We start from the raw sequence: 23,153 nt of genomic DNA on the forward strand, positions 1-23,153 counted from the left end.
CAGGTAGCTCTTGCCACTGTTAATGTCAAAGTGCACGAGTCTACCATGAGAAAGAGGCTGCACAAATTTGATCTACATGGGAAGTGTGCCAGGAGGAAACCTTTGCTGTCCAGAAAGAACATCAGGGCAATACTAAAGTTTGCCAATGAACACATAGGCAAAGACCAGCACTTCTGGAACAATGTGCTCTGGACAGATGAGTCAAAGGTAGAGCTATTTGGCCACAGTACCAGAAGACATGTTTGGCGAAAACCAAAGACAGCATTTGACCACAAGAACCTGATACCAACTGTAAAGCATGGTGGTGGAAATATTATGGTTTGGGGCAGCTTTGCTGCATCAGGGCCTGGGCAGCTCACCATCATAGAATCCACTATGAATTCTTCATTGTACCAGAGGGTGCTTGAGGATAATGTGAGGCCATCTGTCGGAAAGTTGAAGCTCAACCGAAGGTGGACCTTTCAACATGACAATGACCCTAAACATACCAGTGAATCCACGAAGGAATGGCTGAAAAGAAAGAAATGGAGGGTTCTGGAATGGCCAAGTCAAAGCCCGGATCTAAATCCCATCGAGATGTTGTGGGGGGATTTGAAACGAGCTGTGCATGCAAGAAACCCCCTCAAACATTGCACAGCTGAAAGAATTCTGCATGGAGGAGTGGGCAAAAATTTCTCCCAGTCGATGTCAGAGACTGGTTGACAGTTATAAGAAACGCCTACTACTATAAGAGCCAAAGGTGTAATTACTTTTTCCACATGCGAAATTTGCATTTATGTTTATTTAAATTATGCAATGGACTACAAAATGTAAATGTTTCATGATATTTGTTATGTTATATCACCTTTATCTTTCAATATTGTTGAAATGAAGATCAAATAGCTGTATGTTGAAATATGTTGAAAAAGTCAAAACTTTACATGGGGTGTTCTTACTTTTTCACGTGACTGTATATACATAATGCACATATAAAAATTACACGGGTTTTTGGGTCGTTTTGGTCCTCGGGGACTTTTGGGTCATCTGCGTCTTTTGGGTCCTCAGGGACTTTTGGGTCCTCAGGGTCTTTTGGGTCATCTGGGTCTTTTTGGTCCTCAGGGACATTTTGGGTCATCTGGGTCTTTTTAGTCCTCAGGGACTTTTGGGACATTTGGGTCTTTTGGGTCCTTTAGGACTTTTGGGTCCTCGGGGACTTTTGGGTCATCAAGGACTTTTTGTGTCCTTGGGGACTTTTGGGTATTTTGTGTCCTTGGGGACTTTTGTGGTCAGCTGGGTCTTTTGGGTTATCAGGGACTTTTGGATCATCTGGGTTTTGGGTCTTTTTGGTCCTCGGGGACTTTTGGGTCATCTGGGTCTTTTGGGTCCTCAGGGACTTTTGGGTGATTTGGGTCCTTGGGGACTTTCGGGTCTTTTGGGTCCTCAGGGACTTTTGGTTAATCTGCGACTTTTGGGTCCTCAGGATCTTTTGGGTCTGAAGTGTTAAAGGGGTCTTTCAAGGTGTAAGGTCATTGGTGACTTTTGGGTCCTTGGGGACTTTTGCATGATTTGGGTCATCTGGGTCTTTTGAGTAATCAAGGACTTTTGGGTCCTCGGTGGTCTTTTGCGGTATTTTGGGTATCTAGGGGTTAAAGGGTCCTCCAAGGTCTAAGTGGTCTCAGCAGTCTAATCTAAAGGGTTGAAAGGTACATTTGAATAGTACGTAATTAATTAATAGACGTCAAAAAGTAACACACATACGCACACGCACGCACACACATCATCCATTTATATTGTCGTAGATGGTACAATCCATAGCATTCTTTGAATAGGCTAAGCTAAAGGGTAACGGCTAACGGGTGCTAGCTTCACGGACGTGACAAACGGATAGAGACTAATAATTGGGATTGAGGAAAGTTTTGAAGATGGAATCTTTTTTTTCTACCTTCCTCTCATGGTACTTTTTTTTGTAAGTGAAGGCATGAGAGTGAAGGCATGAGAGACGCATTCTGGAACAAACTGTGAGAGGGCCGACAGGAAAAGATGTTTCAATACCGTACATAATAAATGTATCATCGCAGGAGGTAGGAATCAAGAGGCGGTGTATAAGACCAGCATCAATTATTTTGAATTGCTCACACGCTTTTTAAATTTGTCTTTATTAATTGGAAATTACACAGTTACGTAACTGATTATATCCGTCAGATGGGATAATAATAATAATAGTAATAATACTAATGAGAAGGAGGAGTCTTTCAACAGACGGGACTGGGGTCTGGGACTGGGAGAGTCTGTACAGTGAGGCCATGCCATAAGCGCATGCTGTGCGGTGCACGCGAGGCATTGTTGGGGCCGCGTGTCCTCTGGAGGTTTTTGACTGGAATTGTGTCAGAAAGTGTTGAGCCAGTCATGGAAAGGAAGCGAAGCGGCTCGCTGCTGTTGAGGCGGTGAATAAGCACGTGGCGGTATGGTTCCTTTGCTTTATATAGTGGAGATAATTTTTGCGCTTGAATTCGCAATCGAAATGAAAATGGGAACAATTACCCTTCAAGGAACAATAACTAGTTGATATGTCAAATTACTGATCGAATGTGGCACGGAATGCCAAGAGTGGAATTATGCGCAATTGATGGATGCCTGCGTCCATCTACCGATACCTGCGCGAACAATGGATCCATTGATGGCGCAGCGCGATCGGTCGATAGCGGAATGTCCATCGATGACGTACAATATTTATTTCTCGAAACGAGAGCAGGGCCAGTGTGAGAGAGCTGCGTTCCTGGTCTTGGGCTTACCTGGACAAAGAGGAGGTGGATCTGCTGTGATGTGTAGTATATATAGGTATAATAATAATAATATTGTTTAGACATATAATATATGCATAATGGGCGAAATTGCGTTTTGATGTGCTTGAAATACCTTGTTGGCGGGTCGAGGGATGAAGTGATACTGTATCTAGGACTAGCAGCGGTATCCGGTGCTGCCCGGTCTACTTTTTTGTGGGGGTCCTAAAGGTAAAGCACTTCCCTGCACCCACTAAGGAATGGGGTCGGGAGATCATAAATATGACCTTTTCACATGACTACAAAGGATTAGGTGGTTATAGAGTGGGTTTTTTTTTTAAATCTAACTTTTCTTTCAGATTTTTCAAAAAACTCTTTTTTGTGAACACACGACCCAGCACTCAAACGTGAACCTCAAGTTTGACGAAGATTCATTCAGCAATTTCTGAGAAAAAATGGCCACACACAGACACATCTGGTTTTTTCATTTCTGTTCCTCACAATTCTATCTCTCTCTTTTACACACACACACACACACACACACACATAGTGATATACATCTACACATACACACAGACAGGGATATACAAACAGCTCTCTTGTCGTATAGATATATAGTGGAGGTTGTTGGGGGAAATTGAGAACACTTTAATTGAAATTATGAAATTACTAGCAGAAGTACCCGGCGTTGCCGGGCGGGGGAGAGGGGAGGGGAACAGGCGGGGGGGGGGGGGGAAGGGAGAGGGACAGGCGGGGGGAGGGGGTAGGGGGAGGTGTTGGGGAGGGGAAGGGCGGGGTGGGGAGGGGAATGGGGGGGCAGGGGAGGAGGAGGCGGAAGGGGAGGGGAGGGTGGGAAGGAGGGGGAGAGGGTGGGGGAAGGGAGGGAGAGGGGTGGAGGGGAAGGGGGGGGGAAGGGGGAGGAGAGGGGGGGAAGGGGAAGGGGAGGGGGAAGGGGATGGAGAAGGGGAAGGGGAGGGGGGGGGTGAGAGGGTGGAGGGGGAAGGGGAGGGCCAGTCAACAATGACATTGCAGTTCTCATGGTTGGAGTGAGCAGTACAACAATCGCGTTTTATGTTCCTCACTGAAATACGCTTAGTTAAATATGAATAAAAAACGCAATCGCCTTTCGCTCTGAATTACGTGCAAACGCATGACGGAAATCGCCATCGCCTGCATCAAGTGCCCACCAAGATGGCGCCTGGGGAGCTGGCATCTCCACCTATGTGGTGTGAATGACAATGGTCATTCTATATATTTTCTGTTCTGTGGTCTGCAGCAGCGAGGATGGAACATCACGTGATCACTCTGAGCGAATCAGCGAGCTGCTCTGGCACATGCTGAGATTCAGTGTATAATGTTCCTCGCTGAAATGCGCAGAGGTAAATATGAATAAAAAATATGGATCTCGTCAAATATTTTTAGGTAGGCCATGTCCTTCCCAGGCTCAATGGCCATGTCTATGCCAAATATAAAGTACATGAGCCTCTCCATTTAGGAGTCTATAGGTAACACACACACAAACTGTGTTTTATTTATATAGATGAAATAAGTAATGGTTATGAAATAAGTAATGAAATCAAAGGCTGTGCTATTAAACTTAAATACTATGTGGTATTTTTGAAGCTCACTTATTGTTGATCTTCTTGTAAGCTTGTCATCACAAGGCTATGTAGTATTTTTGAACCTCAGTTATTGTTAATCTTCCTGTAAGCTTGTCACAAATAAATGTGGTATTTTTGAAGCTCACTTATTGTTAATCTTAACCCTGGTGTTGGGCTAGCGGCTAGGGTGCCGGCTTAGGATCCTAGGATCCTGGGTTCGAATCCCGGTCGATCGCTGAATTAACGCCAGGGGGGTTGACTCAGCCTGTCATCCTTCCGAGGTCGGCTAATTGAGTACCAGTTCACTGGTAATTCCCTGCTTGTCGTTAAAGGCGGCAAAAAGGGTTGGCATCAGGAAGGGCATCCGGCCGTAAAACATTGCTTCAAAAAGGGGACCAAAAAACAACAACAACCACGGTTCCCGAAAAAGGCCAACCCCCGCTTTGCGGAGAAAAATGGCCTCTAAAGGTGGTTATTTTTTAAAATATACTTATTGTTAATCTTCTATGCTTATCACAAGGCTATGTGGTATTTTTGAAGCTCACTTATTGTTAATCTTCTAAGCTAGTTATCACAAGGCTATGTGGTATTTCTGAAGCTCACTTATTGTTAATCTTCTAAGCTAGTTATCACAAGGCTATGTGGTATTTCTGAAGCTCACTTATTGTTAATCTTCTAAGCTAGTTATCACAAGGCTATGTGGTATTTTTGAAGCTCACTTATTGTTAATCTTCTAAGCTAGTTATCACAAGGCTATGTGGTATTTCTGAAGCTCACTTATTGTTAATCTTCTAAGCTAGTTATCACAAGGCTATGTGGTATTTTTGAAGCTCACTTCTTGTTAATCTTCTTCTAAACTTATCACTTTCCCTTTTTTGTTCATGCAGGACAATCAAGTGCTTGGAGTTGGGAGCGGCTCAACTATAGTGTATGCTGTTCAGAGGTTGGGTGAGTTCTGAGTAAACTAATGTTAAAATGTGGTCCCTTTGACATGTGTGTTGAAGTTTAAACTTTTCTTTGTGGGAAATGGGAAAGGTATTAGTGGGTTTTCAGACGTATTCAATACCTTCTAGCATTCAGACAAAATAAAACGCCCAGAGTTGAACAAACACGAGTTGCTATCTATTTTCTACAAATCGACATTACTTGTGATGCTGCTTGGCTATTGTAGTAAGAAAATGATTTTGCATTCCTGTGTCTTTGTGTGTCTGTGTGTGCATGTGTGCAGATTATCTAGGGTGAGCTACATGGTATAAGTTGAAGGTTTCAAAGTGAGATTGCATTGCCGGCTTGACACCATTGAGGTGGTGGATCTATTGATGTGCTTCCATTGCTAAGGTTGTGGACCCAATGCTTGGAGAACTTATAGGTTGAAAGGGTTGAAACCACTATGAAGAATGGAGCCTGGTTGATTATTTGGGTAGTTGGTCTAATCCCTCGAATATTTTCCTAGATCAGACGATGTCTAAAATATGGATTATTGAGAACTTGTAAGTTATCAACTCCTAGTAAAGGGGTTTCTTCTCAAACTGAAATTAAATTTTTATCCCCATGCTTTTAGAACAAAAAAAAATTGGGGGGATATTATTGGAATCTTCTCCATCCCATCTTTGTTTGTCTGCCTGCCCTTCCATCATGCTCCCCATCTAAACTCTTTGGAAGAAATTTACCAAACTTGGTCGTTATGATCACCATATGGCACGAAGGTGCATGAGTAGTATAACTCCCACCCTCTCCCCCCCCCCCCCTCCAGTGCTGGGTTAAAAGGTCAAATACTGTACTGAAAAATGCAATTACTGGCGCTTTTTAAAACTAGAGCGAGGTTGATGTCGTGCCATCACAAATCTCCCATGCTTCACACCTAAAGAAAAGTTTAAAAATTGCAAAACGATTTCACCAGGGACCCAATATCAAATTTAGAGTTTAAAATGTTTTTCCCTGTTTAAACCCCTACGACGCCAAATTCCCAACCCGTAGGGCATGAACCAGGGTGGGGGGGGGGGGGGGGGGGGGCTCAAATCCAAAAAATCATTGCATATTTCATGCATCCCCCAATGTTAATTGCACATACAAAGTTTCATTAAAAAATATTCAAAAATGTGCCTGTAATTGCATTTTTGATATTGACCTTTTGAGCCAGCCCCTCCACCCCACCAATAGTGATACTGCTGGCACACCTTCTTGCTATGTGGTGATCATAACTACCAAGTTTGGTGAATTTATGCACAACAATTTAGGAGGAGATAGGTGATAGACAGGCAGAGCCGATTACAATATCTCCACCGTTTCTTTTTCAAAAAGCATGGGGATAATGAATCTTTGTACATACAATCAACATTGGGGATTGTATGAAATATGAAACAATTTCTTGGATTTGATCCCTGAGTTCATGCTTCAGGGTATGGGGACTTAGGGTCACAAGGGTCAAAATGGAAAACAAAATTGAAACTCCATTAAACATTGGGTCATCCCTGGTGGAACTATTTGCCATCTTTCAACTTTGCTTTAGGTGGGAAGCGTGGATTTGTGATGCCGTGCTATCGACTTTGCTGTTGTCTGGCATTGTTTAAAAAATGCATACTGCAGTTGCACTTGTGGCAAGCTGTGTCGCGAATTGATGAGACCCTGAATTCCACGGGTGTTGTCGCGGTCAGTGTAAGTGTGCCAATGTGAGTACTTTGCTTTCCTTTATAGTTGAGAGAGTGAAAGAAGAAAAGCTCGCCATTACCTGCATTCCAACTTCTTTTCAGGTGTGGGCTCTTTGTGTATCATAGACGGATAATGTTCTGTATATAATTAATCAACCTTAAATTAGCATAATGAAGGGTATTTAAAACTTTAACACATGTTTCATTTGAGCCTCAAATAGAAGAGATCCAAATATTTGCTGTGATGATTGCTTAAGCAAATACAGGTCGGAGAAGAATTGTGATTACTTGGTGCATTCCACAGTTAGGATCATATATATCTATCTATCTATCTATCTATCTATCTATCTATCTATCTGTCTATCTATCTATCTATATCCTAAACTCTTCAGAAGAAATTCACCAAACGTGGTAGTTATGATTACCACATGACAATAAGGTGCAAGAGTAGTATAATTTTTGGCCCCACATCCCCATAGTTTCCACTAGGAATGACCCAATATCAAATTTTGAGTTAAAGATTTTTATTGCTGTGTCACCAAGTCCACACACACTTATGAACCATGAACCGGGAGTCAAATTCAAAAAAAAGGTTACATGTTCCCTGCGTCCCCCCCAATGTTGATTGCACTGGTGGCAGGGGTCAAAAGGTCATCTTACTATAATTCACCAAATGTCTGTCCGTCTGTTCGAAGGTACCGCAAAAACAGCTCAACCGATCGAAACGATATTTTGTGTGGGTAATCCTGGGATCTCCAGGAGTAAAATAGGCTATTTAGTTTTCCCAATTTCAGCTTTGGTCTGCAGTATTCTCAGGTTTGGTCTCCCGCATAATATTCACATTCGCATAACGTCCATTGTGACGATGTTCTCATTGTGATGATGTATGTGTTCACGGTAGTGTTTGACGTGACGGTGTGAACGTAATTTCGTAATGTTTTTCGTTTTGTAATCCTTTAATGAATGTTTAATGCCCTTCGATGTCCGGGGCCGCACGCGCGCTACACTGGACGGGCCAGTGTGTACCTTGCCCTTCGCCGTCAGGCTCGGGTAAACCGCTGAGCCCCATCCGTGATGGGGACTGGGGCTTGAGACAGTGTCCTTCATTAAAAGTATAATAAACGCTGTCTCCATCGATCTTGCCAAGGCCGTAACATTTAATCTGTACATGAGAGAATTCCACATAGCTATTTGGGCAGTGAATACGCTAACAGATCGCTGTCTCCATCGATATTGCCAAGGCCGTAACAGCTATCGGCTCAAAATCCTTTTAACTGTTGATTTGGTACAGTTACACGTATCAGGACTTTGGTACACGTATCGGGAGTACATACGACATAGCGATTGTGAACACTATTATCGATCACTATTCACGATCACGATCATCACGATCATAGTGTATCGATCACGATTTGAAACACGATGTAATAATACTTACCGATATGAACAGTGATGTGGCTTTTATTGAAATTCTAAAGATACTGTTTAGATTTTGATGATTTGCGTGAGATATGATTCAACGGATGTTTATATGAATCGTTTAAAATAAAAAAAGCTTCAATTTCTGATATTTTGCCTTTTCATTTGGGCTTCCCAATTGGAGCCCCGCCCATAGGGCGGGTACCGTTGCTAATTAACCAAAAATGCAATTATGGACACATTTAATGAACTTTAGAATATGCAATCAGCATTGGGGACGCATTAGATATGTAACAATTTTTTGGGGATTTGATCCCCAGTTCATATCCTCGTGGATGGGGACTTGGGATCGCAGGAGTCAAAACAGGAAAAAATTTAAACTCAAAATTTGATATTAGATCATTTCTGGTGGAACTTTTTGCCATCTTTCTGCTTTACTTTCAGTGGGAAGTTTCGGGATGTGTGATTGCATGTCATCGACTTTGCTGTAGTTAAACTTTCAGGGTAATGTGGACAATTTCAGGCAGACAATTTCACCGCAATGCAGATTTGCAAGACTTCCACCAATACGCGATTTTCAAAGTGATGTATGAATGCTAATGAGACCTTTTCCGCATGCGCTGTGTGTGTGTTTTTAGTGACTCGTTTCTGCTCAGCAGGCACTTTTAACCTGCCGTTGGTAGCATGAAATGTGTAATTTAAATCGTCTTATACATAATTTCAGCATTTAGATGAAAGTGGCAAATTCAAAATGGTTAACCATAACTGTTCTGTTCCTGAATGCAAATTGGACTCTCAGAAATATAGGAGTCAAGGAAATATGAGACATATCCGTGGATGAGAGATGTCGAGTTCGTACCATTTCTGGTTTATACAAGCGAGCAGCGACAGTATATACAGTCACGTGAAAAAGTAAGTACACCCCATGTAAAGTTTTGACTTTTTCAACATATTTCAACATACAGCTATTTGATCTTCATTTCAACAATATTGATAGATAAAGGTGATATAATACAACAAATATCATGAAACATTTACATTTTGTAGTCCATTGTATAATTTAAATAAACATCAATGCAAATTTCGCATGTGGGAAAATTAAGTACACCCTTGGCTCTAATAGGCGGTATTGCCCCCTTTGGCAGAAACAACCTTAAGTAGGCGTTTCTTATAACTGTCTACCAGTCTCTGACATCGACTGGGAGAAATTTTTGCCCACTCCTTCATGCAGAATTATTTCAGCTGTGCGATGTTGGAGGGGTTTCTTGCATGCACAGCGCGTTTCAAATCCCCCCACAACATCTCGATGGGATTTAGATCCGGGCTTTGACTTGGCTATTCTAGAACCCTCCATTTCTTTCTTTTCAGCCATTCCTTGGTGGATTTACTGGTATGTTTAGGGTCATTGTCATGTTGCAAGGTTCACCTTCGGTTGAGCTTCAACTTTCCGACAGATGGCCACACATTATCCTCAAGCACACTCTGGTACAATGAAGAATTCATAGTGGATTCTATGATGGTGAGCTGCCCAGGCCCTGATGCAGCAAAGCTGCCCCAAACCATAATATTTCCACCACCATGCTTTGCAGTTGGTATCAGGTTATTGTGGTCAAATGCTGTCTTTGGTTTTCGCCAAACATGTCTTCTGGTACTGTGGCCAAATAGCTCTACCTTTGACTCATCTGTCCAGAGCACATTGTTCCAGAAGCGTTGGTCTTTGCCTCGGTGTTCATTGGCAAACTTTAGTCTTGCCCTGATGCTCTTTCTGGACAGCAAAGGTTTCCTCCTGGCACACCTCCCATGTAGATCAAATTTGTGCAGCCTCTTTCTCATGGTACACTCATGGTGATGACATTATGGGGTTCTTAGAGACTTCTTTCAGCATCTTGCGGTCTGCTCTCGGGCTGAACCTGCTTGGGCGGCCTGGCCTGAACAAGTTGGCAGTTGTTTGGAATCTTCTCCACTTGTAGATGATCTTCCGGACAGTCGAATGATTGATTTCAAATTGTTTGGAGATCGTTTTAAATCCCTTCCCAGACTCGTAGGCATCTATAACCTTCTTTCTGAAGGCCTCAGAGAGCTCTTTTGATCTAGGCATGGTGACGCCGCACACTTCAACAACTAGCGGGGCAGCTAAGTGCCAAATATCAGTACAATTGTTCAGATTGTGGTAAAAGCACCAAATTTCGTGCAGTTCATCTTGAATACATAATAATCGATTTCAGATATAGTGCCAAGAAAAAAATCCCCCTGGTGGCCATATTTGGCCAAAATCCAAGATGGCCACCAGCCGAGCCGTGAATTTCTATTAAACCCGATATTTTCTTTAATATTCAAGCTACAGACATGAATAAAACATCATTTTGTATGTTTTCAGACACAAGGAATCCAATTACAGCATTAATTCTTTCATAAAATACATTTATTTCAACATAAAGGGCATGTTTATGTCGAAATTGTCAACAATCGACGAACAATTGACCGGATTACAATTTGGAATATTCACGATGACAACAGTCGGAAAGGTGAATGCTTACTTTCTAATATGACTATTAACTGTATTCAGAAACAATTCTTTTCTCTTTTCTGTCAGGTCTACATGTATGGCGCCAATGATGCCATCCAGGTGTTAAGTCTGAACCTTCGGAGCTCCCACAATGTCGACACGGAAAAAGTGTAAGCTCATTGAACATGAGAAGCTGTCCTCACCTCGAAACACACCAGGACCTATTGATTGGACAATATGTGTGCTATGTCAAGAACGTTCGACTGCACCACTTCAGTGTCCTGCACTATCAAAACGTTGCCACAGCAGGGACGGCTGACTCATTTTTAAAGGCGACACATGTTACAAGAATGAGGCATGCCCATCAAGTCACTTCTAGTGCATTGTCAATCCTCATGCGTAAAGCTTACGACACCTACACGTGTGAGGAAATAGAACCATTGGCCTTTGACAAGTGGTGCCTTAAACAAGCTGAGACGTCTCCACAGTTCCAGTACTGGCTGATCATTATACGATTAGAGCTCCTCGTTTTGGTGTATGTGAGGTCTATTCGTGAAGGGAACTTCGCACTCTACGTCGCAGCCCTAGAAGCAATGGCTCCCTGGTTCTTTGCCCTTGATCAAACACACTATTCCAGGTGGATTCCAGTTCATATTCGGGACATGGTTACACTGCAGGACAGACTTCCTGATGTAGCGAGGCAGTTTGAACAAGGTGACTTTGTGGTGCACAAAACAAATCGTCCATTCTCAGCTCTTGCCATAGATCATGCACACGAACAAAATAATGCGGTCGTAAAGGGTGATGGTGGGGCGGTTGGTCTTCTGCAAAATCCACGAGCACTCCTACGGTGGATGGTAGCAGGTCCTGAACTGGCTAGGGTTGTACATGGCTTTGAAACAGTTGCCCTCGAGAGCAGTACTTCGAAGAACAATCTTAAGCATCATGAGCATACGCTGTCCGCACAAGTCTCCTTTGCAAAAGAGGTCACGACGCTCATTCAAGTAATTGATGACATGGGAAATCCATTCACAGACGAAAGCGGGGACTTGCTGGTCTTGGATAGCCGAGATATTGTTGATTCAGAAATAGCGGATAACGTGCGCTCCATAGAGAATTTGGGCCAGCAGCAGTATGAGCAATATGTCAAAGAGCGTATGTTAGAGAGAACAACCCCTATAATGGATCCCATCAAGAGAAACAACATACCTTTGTTCAGCCGACCACCACCAAAGGTCTCATCTAAAGCAACACACCTATCATCACTTAAAAGTGACTGTGCACTGTTTTCGAGACTCTACATAGCTTCTCAAATGCGCGAAGGGGACCTGGAAAATTTCTTCAGGCACGAGAACCATGCGTATCCTCCTTCTCTGTCACAGCTTGGGAAACTCCGGTTTGGGACAAAAGCTGACCTCACGGAATGTTTAGAAAAGCTATGCAAACCCAGTGGAGAAGCCCCTGTAGCTGATGTTATCATATTGGATGGAGCAGCAATCGTCAACATGTTGAGACCAGTAGGGACCAAAACCTTCCAGGAATACGCTACCCTAGTGTTTCTGCCATACATCAAAGCACAGCTACGAAACGTCTCGAGAGTCGATATCGTTTGGGACATGTACATCCAAGGGAGCCTTAAATCCACAGCTAGAGAGAAACGAGGCAAAGGTATTTGGAGACATGTAACAGCAGCAAACACTATTCCAGGAAACTGGCAGGAGTTCCTGCGTTTGGACAACAACAAGACTGAGCTCTTCAAATTCTTGGCACATCAGGTATTACCGTCACCAATCACCATGCTTAATATAATTCTTAATATATGCAAATAATTGTACATAACATTTAATATACAATGTAGTTTCATTAACCATGTTAGCAAGTGTACGTACTACTGATATACCAATGCTCTATACCAATATGAATCTATAATCACTAATACTTCTTTACTGTCGCTACTTCTAACCATAGGTGGTGGAAAATCTCTCCACAGAGAAGGAAGTGTACACGACATGTGGAGAGAATGTGTTGTGTACTCGTGTGAATCAAAACGTATCGGCTATGGCACCTTGTTCGCACAAAGAAGCAGACACGAGAATGTTCGTCCATGCAATGGATGCAGCAAACCGAGGACATCGCAGAATTGTCTTGCGGACAGTCGACACTGATGTACTTGTTCTTGCCGTCTCCAATGCTGTACGTCTTGAGAACACGGAGATATGGGTTGCGTTTGGCACAGGAAAGCATTTCCGGTACATCCCTGCTCATGAGATCGCCACATCGTTGGGCCATGACAAAGCAAGGGCGCTTCCAATGTTTCATGCCTTCACTGGTTGCGACACCGTGTCATCATTTGCGGGGAGAGGAAAGAAGACTGCTTTCGACATTTGGAAATCATTCCCCGAGGTCACTCCAGTCTTCATCACTCTTACGGAAACGCCATCAAGTTTCAACGAAGAGTACATGTCAGTTTTAGAGTGCTTCGTTGTACTGCTGTATGACAGGACATCTTCAGAAACCAGCGTAAATGCAGCCAGGCAACACATGTTCAGTACCAAAGCTAGATCTCTCGATGGTATACCGCCAACAAGTGCAGCACTGTTGCAACAAGTGAAACGGACAGTCTACCAAGGTGGACATATTTGGGGACAGTCACGTGCGTGTTCCAGAGGTGCCTTCCCCAGATGCATGGGGGTGGAAGAAGAACGCTCTACATGAATGGGAACCACTGTGGACACTACTGCCTGAAGCAGCAATGTCTTGTTCCGAGCTGATAAAGTGTCATTGTGTGAAAGGTTGCAGGGGACAATGCAAGTGTGTCAAAGCAAATCTTAAATGCACAACACTCTGTCAATGCAGGGGTGATTGCGACCACAATGAAGGCAACTGACTGTTGTTTGTAAATGATGTAATGATATGGCGTTTTCATTCGCTAGTCGAATGTAGCCTTAGTAGTAGACATCATCATGTTTCAGTAGTATTGTCATTCAGTTGACATGGGTGTATATAGTTAATGTATTTGTTGTCTATCATGTCTATATACAACATGAACTGGTCAATTTATTGTTTATTTCAAGATCTGCCAATGTGGGTAATTGTGTTTTAATTCTAGTCTGATTTGTATATCAGTTTTACGGTATCGTTCTTGCCAGCAGTCAGCTATAGTGGCTACTGGTATACTGGTATATCATATCAAGGTGATTAATAATCTGTTATAATGTGGAATGTCAACCACACCCAACTGCAGTCAGAAGTAGTTGCTTAATGATTTTGTGTTCTTACTTCCCAATATATTGCATTGCGATATTTGTTTACATTTTTATTTATGTTTGCTTCTGCTTGTACATCATATGTTACCATGATGACAATGCATTTATTTTAAAACTCAACCATGTGGTAATTCCATATAAAGTAATTTTACTTTTCATTTAATGTGAAATGTTTTAATATTGTTCATTTTAAAATCTCATTTCACATGCATCAGTGTACTATGTGCATAATTTAATGGTAGCGATGTATTGTTGTGCTAAACTGTTGGCAGGTGGAACAACAGAGCGATTCGGTTACTAAATGACCATATTATAAATGATGTGTACAATTACACCTTCATGCATTACATATATTATTGCAAGTAAAAAATACTTAGAATTAATATTATGAGTATAATACACCCATGTTGTGATATGATATCACATCACATTGCTTAAAATCAGTCAAATTTTTCACCGATTTCAGATAATTTGGCACAAAAAAGCCCTTTATGTTGAAATAAATGTATTTTATGAAAGAATTAATGCTGTAATTGGATTCCTTGTGTCTGAAAACATACAAAATGATGTTTTATTCATGTCTGTAGCTTGAATATTAAAGAAAATATCGGGTTTAATAGAAATTCACGGCTCGGCTGGTGGCCATCTTGGATTTTGGCCAAATATGGCCACCAGGGGGATTTTTTTCTTGGCACTATATCTGAAATCGATTATTATGTATTCAAGATGAACTGTACGAAATTTGGTGCTTTTACCACAATCTGAACAATTGTTTCACATATCTGCCCCGCTAAACAAAGAGCAAACCAAACTAAATGTCTGAGGTTTAAAGAAGACAGGTTCCTCCAAGATCCTCTCCAACGATGTTCTAATCATTTGCACCTGAGCTGGTGCACCTGATTCTAATTTTAGGTATTTCAAATAGTGATAAATGTAGGGGTGTACTAACTTTTTCCACATGCGAAATTTGCATTCATGTTGATATAAATTATACAATGGACTACAAAATGTAAATGTTTCATGATATTTGTTATATTATATCACCTTTACCTATCAATATTGTTGAAATGAAGATCAAATAGCTGTTTGTTGAAATATGTTGAAAAAGTCAAAACTTTACATGGGGTGTACTTAGTTTTTCACGTGACTGTATATATAACACACACACACACACACACACACACACACACACACACACACACACACACACATACATACATACATACATACATACATACATACATACATACATACACACACACACACACACTTCTCCTTTTATCAAGAAATGCAAAAATCTAGTATAATTTATTTATTCCTTTCACACTTCTTTGTACTTTTTTACATTTCTCTTTATTCATTCTATTTCTTGCTTTCTTTTTCTTTTATCTTTTTGCTCTTTATTTCTCTTTCTTTATCTATCTGTCCAGGAGAAGTGAATTCTGACACAAAATTTTCTGTAATGTTAACTTGGCTGAGGGTTGTGGAGTAGAAGCTGAAACCAAATCCTATCCAGGTTCATCCTGATGACTCCGTCTTTGCTCTTTGCTTATTCGGGTTCTTTCTGATTACTTAATTGCAGTATTTAGGCTTCCTTTTGATTCTCTTGCGATCCTGGAACCAAACAAAAAAATATATCGTTATACTCATCTGGTTGCACGGTTCGAATCTGGTGAGTTGCCTCAATGCTACCATAATGGTCGACCACTTCGGGGTCTTCCCTGGCCAGATCTCACGTCGAAATGCCGCAATTCTGTATGGATTGGAAGTCTGAATCAACCCAGCGTTACGCCAATCAGCACTACGGTCTCGTAACCAATTGGACCGAGCGAGCCTGAGACGAGTGGTGCTGTCAGGGTGTGCGGTGTTGAATAACAGCAGCCAATCAATCCCTGAATGGGTCTTTACTAAATACCAAATGAGAACCACAACAGTCAGAATTCACCCTGAGACCAAGTATGTTTAATTACAAATGTCACTGGGAGAGGAATGTAGAGGAAGCAATACCAAGTATGTATTAATTAATTAATTAAATTATAACGACCCCTTTCCCACTAGTGATTATGTACCCACGGACCAATCGATGGAATGGGATTCCTTAAATATCCTAGGCCTTTGGGTCATGTCAGACACACCATGTGAGATATATAAAGTGGGAAGGACAAGATTGAAGAGCGTTGCGGCAAACCCGACGAAGCCTGCAGGATGAGTTTGCAGTCCTGGCAGGCAGTGGAGCTGATCTGAGAAGGTTGTATAGTGTATCAGATCACTTTTATCAGCAAGTTGTTAATATAGTCTATTTATATCTCTCATTAAGATAATTTCACAAAAACAAATTTTTATAGACATAATGATACTTTTCTGGGTCATTCCTGTTGGTTTGAATTTACATAAGATCAATAAAATAATTGAAAGAAACAAAGTAAAAGGGGAATTTTCCCATCCAAGCTTCTGAATACAGCACTGTGCTCCCTGTTTAGCTGAACGGCATGTATTCACACGTGTCAATTTGGTTTTCTATCGGCTTTGTTTTTCACACAATTTTCAGTGTTTAATTTGTCTATCCATTTGACTTTGCGTTCACCTACAATCATTTGATGCCAAGCTATGCTGTGATTTCTCCATGCTGACCACCACCACGATATCTCCATTTTCCATGTAGTCACGCCAGCTTTTGCTTTCCCATGGCCTGCCTGTTGGAAACCTTGAGACAAGCCCGTTGGTAAGTTTCGGCCCTCATACTCACGGAAGTAGCTTTGTGCTGTAGAGCTTTGGCGAGAGAAAGGGACCTGGGATTGAGACCGACTGTGGATGTGATTTTAAGTTGTGCAATTGCCCACAGATCGATGTTGCCATTGATGGTGCTGATGAAGTGGATGCGGAACTCGTGTGCATAAAGGGTGGAGGGTGAGAATACCTAATTTTATGCTTCTTTCATTGCCATTGCTACTCATGTTTGCAAAAGCGCTTTTTTGCCCACCGTTCTTCTGATTATTCTTCAGGGGGTGCCACACACAGGAAAAGATTGTAGCTAGCTGTGCCAAGGAATTGATCATCATTGCAGATTACAGGTGAGTGTTTCCACTCTTTTATTGGGTGTTCAACACTCCAATGTGTAAAATACATTTTATGGGTGTGAGGCAAGGCTGGCTATGGGAAAATGATACGTAAGATGCTTTTTAGAGCTGAAACTTATTGTGGAGCACTGGCGGTGAATCCACCTCCAAGTCCACCATTCTACTTTTGTGTTTCATTCTCTGCAGGAAAGCGTCACAGAAGCTTGGTGAACAGTGGAATAAAGGTGTACCCATCGAGGTCTTACCAATGGCATACGTTCCAGTGTGCAGGACAGTGACAAAACGGTTTGGTGGTCTCGTAACTCTCCGAATGGCTGTGAACAAAGCGGTGAGCCTGCGCGAGCGAGAGGACTCGCAATCAGCAAACGTGTTTGGTTGTTCATCATAATGATCTGCTTGACGAATGTTCTTATGTTGATGGGGATGACCATACATGCTTATAAAGGAAATGCAAACAAATGAGATGAAAAATCGGTCAGAGACCGAGGACTTGCCGGAATTTACTTTTTTGTCGGCCATTTAGGACAAATATGGCGGCCGAACCATGTGACCGATGACATCATCATTAACATATTTTATTCCCCGTGGAGAGTTCTTTACAATGAGCCACGTCTCAATTTTTTCTATTCAGCACTTCCGGAGATATATCGAGGTGCTAAGTTTTTTGGTTTTTCCAAGATGGCGGCCGAACCACGTGACCGATGACGTCATTATTAACATATTTTATTCCCCATGGAGAGTTCTTTCCAATGAGCCATGTCTCATTTTTTCTATTCAGCACTGGAGGTGCAAAGTTTTTCGGTTTTTCCAAGATGGCGGCCGGACCACGTGACCGATGACGTCATCATTAACATATTTTATTCCCCATGGAGAGTTCTTTACAATGAGCCATGTCTCAATTTTTTCTATTCAGCACTTTCAGAGATGTGGAGGTGCAAAAATTTTCGGTTTTTCCAAGATGGCGGCCGAACCACGTGACCTATGACGTCATTATTAACACATTTTATTCCCCATGGAGAGTTCTTTACAATGAGCCATGTCTCAATTTTTTCTGTTCAGCACTTTCGGAGATATGGAGGTGTAAAGTTTTTCGGTTTTTCCAAGATGGCGGCCAAACCACGTGACTGATGATGTCATCATTAACATATTTTATTCCCCATGGAGAGTTCTTTACAATGATCCATGTCTCTATTTTTTCTGTTCAGCACTTTTGGAGATATAGTGGTGCAAAGTTTTGCCGTTTTTCCAAGATGGCGGCCGACCACGTGACATATGACGTCATCATTTACATATTTTATTCCCCATGGAGAGTTCTTTACAATGAGCCATGTCTCAATTTTTTCTGTTCAGCACTTTCGGAGATATAGAGGTGCAAAGTTTTTCGGTTTTTCCAAGATGACGGCCGAACCACGTCACCGATGACGTCATCAATTGGGCACAGTCTATTCCAGGGCAAGACCAATATGTGTGCAAAGTTTGGCGATTCTACGTGCAACGGTGTAGACGCAGTGCTGCAAACAGACAGACAGACAGACAAACAGACAAACAAACGAACAGATCAACATACTTGCCGGAAAATTTTTCCGGCAAGTAACAAACAGACAAACAAACGAACAGATCAACATACTTGCCGGAAAATTTTTCCGGCAAGTAATAATACAGGACAGAGGTTGAATAGCAATCATAAACTGCTCCTGGGGAACTAATGCCATTGCAGTGCAAATGTGAAAACATTACATGACAAATTAAATAATTCTCGTATCCGAATCCATATTCAGATCTTCACCAAAATCGAATCGATTCGTCCTTGTCACACACACAACCTGTCCACCACGTGACGTCTGGATTCGTCAATAACTCTTTGAGATATCCTGCTATATAGTATATCGGTTTTTAGCCTGATCTCTCAATCGTGAAGAATCACTTAAAAATATATTCTCGTATCCATATTCAGATCTTCACTAAAATCGAATTGATTTGTCCTTGTCACACACAACCTGTCCACCACGTGACGTCCACATTCGTCAATAACTCTGAGATATCTTACTATATATTGGTTATAGCCCAATCTCTCAATTGTGAAGAATCACTTGGAAATTAAATAATTATCGTATCCGAATCCATATTCACATCTTCACCAAAATCTAATCGACTCATCCTTGTCACACACACAACCTGTCCACCAAGTTTTGTCCACATTCGTCCATAACTGTTTGAGATATCCTGCTATGTATTGTTTTTTGGCCCCATCTCCCAATGGTGAAGAATCACTTAAAAATTTATAGTAGCCGGATCCGAATCCAGATCTTCACCAAAATCGAATCATTTCGTCCTTGCCACATATGCTACCTCACCGCCAAATTTCATCGGAATCCATCCTCAACTTTTTGAGATGTTTTGTTCACAGACAGACAGACAGACAGACAGGGGTGAAAACACAACTTCCATCCATGTTCAGTGGCGGAGGTAAATACAGGCAAGTAAACAAATGATAATTGTAAGAGTAAGCAGAAGGAAATGAGGACTCGAGAAGAAAAGAGAAAGGAAAATATATAGGTGGAAGTAGATGTGTACAAGTTTTGGTTTATGGGAACGTGAGAAACTCGATGAGGTAGGTATGGGAGAGGGGAAGGGGAGGAGGTGAAGGGTGGTTGGGGGCGTAGGAAGGGAGGTGGGGGGGGGGTTAGGGGGAATCGCGGGGGTTGGGGGGGGGGGGAGCTGGAGGCACAGATGACAAAGCAAAAAACCCAAAAGCTGCAGCTGGTTATCCCGGCTCCTTCAGATCCAGAGCTAAACACGCACTCCATTCCTCAGGGCTACAGTGATATCTGAATGGGATGTGGACATGATCCTTGCCCTTATCAGACGGACGAGAAAGCAGCGCTTCATCGCAGGAAAGTGCTAATGGGCTGTTGGTGAGCAATGGCTAGCTGGTGGTTAAATTACGTTGCCTAGACACCTCTGCAGCGATGTAGATGTTACTGAACCCACAGAATGTTAAGGTCGCACACACCTGCACAACAGCATCTGTGACGAAACGTGTGAAAGTCAAAGCGGCTTGTTAAGAGAGGTTGACATGAAGGAGCTACATCTCAATTATTTGTGCATATTATAATTTGTTTTGATTCATTCATTGTATGTTGTCTTTTTTTAAATTAACATCTTATTTTATAAACTGTACTTGTTTAATTTAGTTGAGTGGACTTTGTAGTGATGTGATGTCACAGACTCTGCTGATCTTTAACCTCCAGGGACCCGTGGTGACGGACAATGGAAATTTTATCTTGGACTGGCAGTTTGACAGTCAGCAAGACTGGATGGCAGTGAACACTGCCATTAAACTTATTCCTGGTGAGAAACTTTCACGGCATTAGAAAAATGCAGTCCCTGGTCGCCATTTTTAATAGATTTGTTCTGCAGATCATGTGAATTGGTGGGGATTTATTTTTGGCATGCTTGTTTTCATTGGCTTGGCAGATTTAAGAATAGGCTCCATATGTTATATAGTCAGAATTTTGCAACATGACGCATCACAATAGGGCTCGAATAGCCATTCTGATGTAGAACACAGGCTGCCTTGAGTATTTCTCTGGCAGTACGACACTGGCTAGCAAGATGGCCTAGGGTTACGCACATTCGCGTCTGACCCATTTATCCTGAGTTGGAATCTCAGCCCAGCTAGTAACTGTCATGCTGGTGTTTTGCAGGCAGGCATCAATATGTGCCCTCCCTCGGATGGACGTTAAACTGGGTGTCCTGATTCCTGGTAGTAGTTGGTTGACTATAAAGATCCCACGATGTCCTTCATGAAGAGTAGGCGGCTTTTGCCGGCACCCTGACCAAATTCCAAATTCCGGCCTTAACCTACAGGGGGCACTGCATCAGTGGCATAGCCATGCCCACAGCCATTGATACTACTCAGCCTTGTGCTGCTTATGAAAGAAGAAGAAGATGTACAACACTGCGCGCATTGGGATGAAGATGTCGCTTTACAAGCACACTCCAATACCTTGGGTACAGTGCACTAGTAAACGTGATAGCGTTTCATAGTGAATCCCATATTTAACATGATATTGTCGTATTGACTTCCTGGAAGTTTTGAGCTGAGCCAAACGTGTAGGTAAGTAGTACTTACGATTGCGCGTGGGTTTTAATTGCAGTACAAACCAAATTATACAGTATGCAGTATAATTGAGTAAATGGAATCCTCTGTTGGGGAAAAAAAAAGAAAAAAGGTTTCTTTTCAATTGCCATTGTTAAAATGTGTGAGGTACAACGGCACAATGAATAATTAAGTCTGCCACACATTGGGGTGATCCGAATTTGGGAATCCAGGTTGATTATTGAAGTGATTAATACACTTTTTGTGATGTTTGTCAGAAATGCACCAATGTGAATCCCAAGCGTTTACCAGGACAATTTCCAATGAATTGATGTCATGTCCTCGTTTTTTTTATCTCGTTTTATTCCGGTGTTTAATAAAACATTTTTTTAAAATCGGAGTTCTCTTCTATTTACCATTCCTCTTCACTATCCCATTGGACTATTTATTTAATATCAATTGCATCCTGAACTATTCTGGTATTTGTTGTCATGAGAGAATATGTCGTGAATTCCACATGCTGCCAGCACTTTGACTTGCCGAGGTATCAAGCATTGCAACGGAGGATGTCCATCAGTATGCTAATTGCCACTCATGTTCTTTTGGTGTTACAGGAGTTGTGGAAACAGGCCTGTTCGTTAAGATGGCCATCAAAGCGTATTTTGGAATGGCGGATGGGACAGTGACTGTACGAGAACGAAATACCTGAAACTGGCCCATCTGGTGGCAGCTGCATCTCCACCTTGGTGGTGGGGACCCATTGATGTGATTATCGTGGTACCGTACTCACTGCTGCAGTGATTAAATTATGCAGCACCATGTTATGAACAATTCTGTCTGAATCGAGTGCTGAAAAAGAAAAGTTTTCCCAAAACAAATCAGTTGGGAAATTGTATCATCATGGTCTGTGGCATTGATAAAATAAAGAAGTACTGGTTTGTTCCAAGTACTGTTTGAGAAGTACTGCTACATAGTACATACCAGTCTGGGATTATTCCTCTGCTCAAACCAACATCTTTCAGTCAAATGTGGGACAAAGTCCTCCATCAATTCATGTTGAGGGTCTTTTAATGTTCCGGCCTTACTTGCCAAGGGTGGACTGGCGAGAGCGGACAGCTATGGGAATTGAACCTACGCCAGCCAGCGGAAAACGAAAGCACTCTTTACCCACTCCACCACCAAAAGGCTTTGGAAACTACATTACCAAGCTGCTCTGCACCACAATGTATACGTATCACGTTGAAGAGGTATTTTGTATATCACTAAGTTGCTGAACACATCGCATAAAGGAAGAGTCTGTGATGGAACAAAGGAAGTCCTTTTGCTCCAGCTTCAAATAATGGCCCGTGTTTTGCACAGCCGACAAATTATCAGGAAGAGCGCCAAATTAAAATAGTGGGATTTTCTATTGGACTGCAGATCGATAGTTTCCATTCGATATCAAGCTGATAATCCTTCCATCTTTGTCTTCGAAGTGTTAAATCCAGAAATGTAGACGTCAAACCCAAACTACTTCACAGAGTTGCGTAACCATGACTGGTATTCTGAGCATGCAAGGGATGATGGGTAAAATATCTCCTTGGCTACGCCATGATATTGAGACACAAGGTTAAATACTGTCGATTTGGTCATTCTCTCCATGTCCTTGTACGCAATTGTACTTCAAATCAAATGTAAAATTGCTGATCTATGAACCTTTAACGCAAGAAAACGTGCACAGCCAAGGCCGTGAGTAGCATCATTTGCTCCAGCATGTGGCTTGATACAGTGCAAAG

General features: G+C 42.0%; 1 protein-coding gene across 4 annotated transcripts; it reads left to right on the plus strand.

Annotated features, from left to right (window-relative positions):
* The first annotated feature begins 2,215 nt into the window (after positions 1 to 2,215).
* Positions 2,216 to 22,347, plus strand: RPIA (ribose 5-phosphate isomerase A). 4 transcript variants are annotated; one of them, XM_078769436.1, is made up of 10 exons: positions 2,303 to 2,441; positions 5,248 to 5,308; positions 5,589 to 5,631; positions 7,055 to 7,110; positions 16,862 to 16,921; positions 17,042 to 17,106; positions 17,202 to 17,270; positions 17,463 to 17,604; positions 20,528 to 20,627; positions 21,993 to 22,347. In XM_078769436.1, exons 8-10 carry the CDS (start codon positions 17,524 to 17,526, stop codon positions 22,085 to 22,087), a joined length of 276 nt encoding a protein of 91 aa, XP_078625562.1. In that variant the 5' UTR covers positions 2,303 to 2,441; positions 5,248 to 5,308; positions 5,589 to 5,631; positions 7,055 to 7,110; positions 16,862 to 16,921; positions 17,042 to 17,106; positions 17,202 to 17,270; positions 17,463 to 17,523; the 3' UTR covers positions 22,088 to 22,347. The 4 variants fall into 4 exon arrangements, with proteins under 4 accessions (XP_067962495.2, XP_067962496.2, XP_078625562.1 ...); XM_068106394.2 differs by lacking the exon at positions 5,589 to 5,631 and having other exon boundaries at positions 2,216 to 2,441; XM_068106395.2 differs by lacking the exon at positions 5,589 to 5,631 and having other exon boundaries at positions 2,216 to 2,423.
* The last annotated feature ends 806 nt before the right edge of the window (positions 22,348 to 23,153 follow it).

This window comes from Myxine glutinosa, unplaced genomic scaffold, assembly GCF_964187855.1.
Source record: "Myxine glutinosa unplaced genomic scaffold, kmMyxGlut1.1 SCAFFOLD_2529, whole genome shotgun sequence".
Lineage (NCBI taxonomy): Eukaryota > Metazoa > Chordata > Myxini > Myxiniformes > Myxinidae > Myxine > Myxine glutinosa.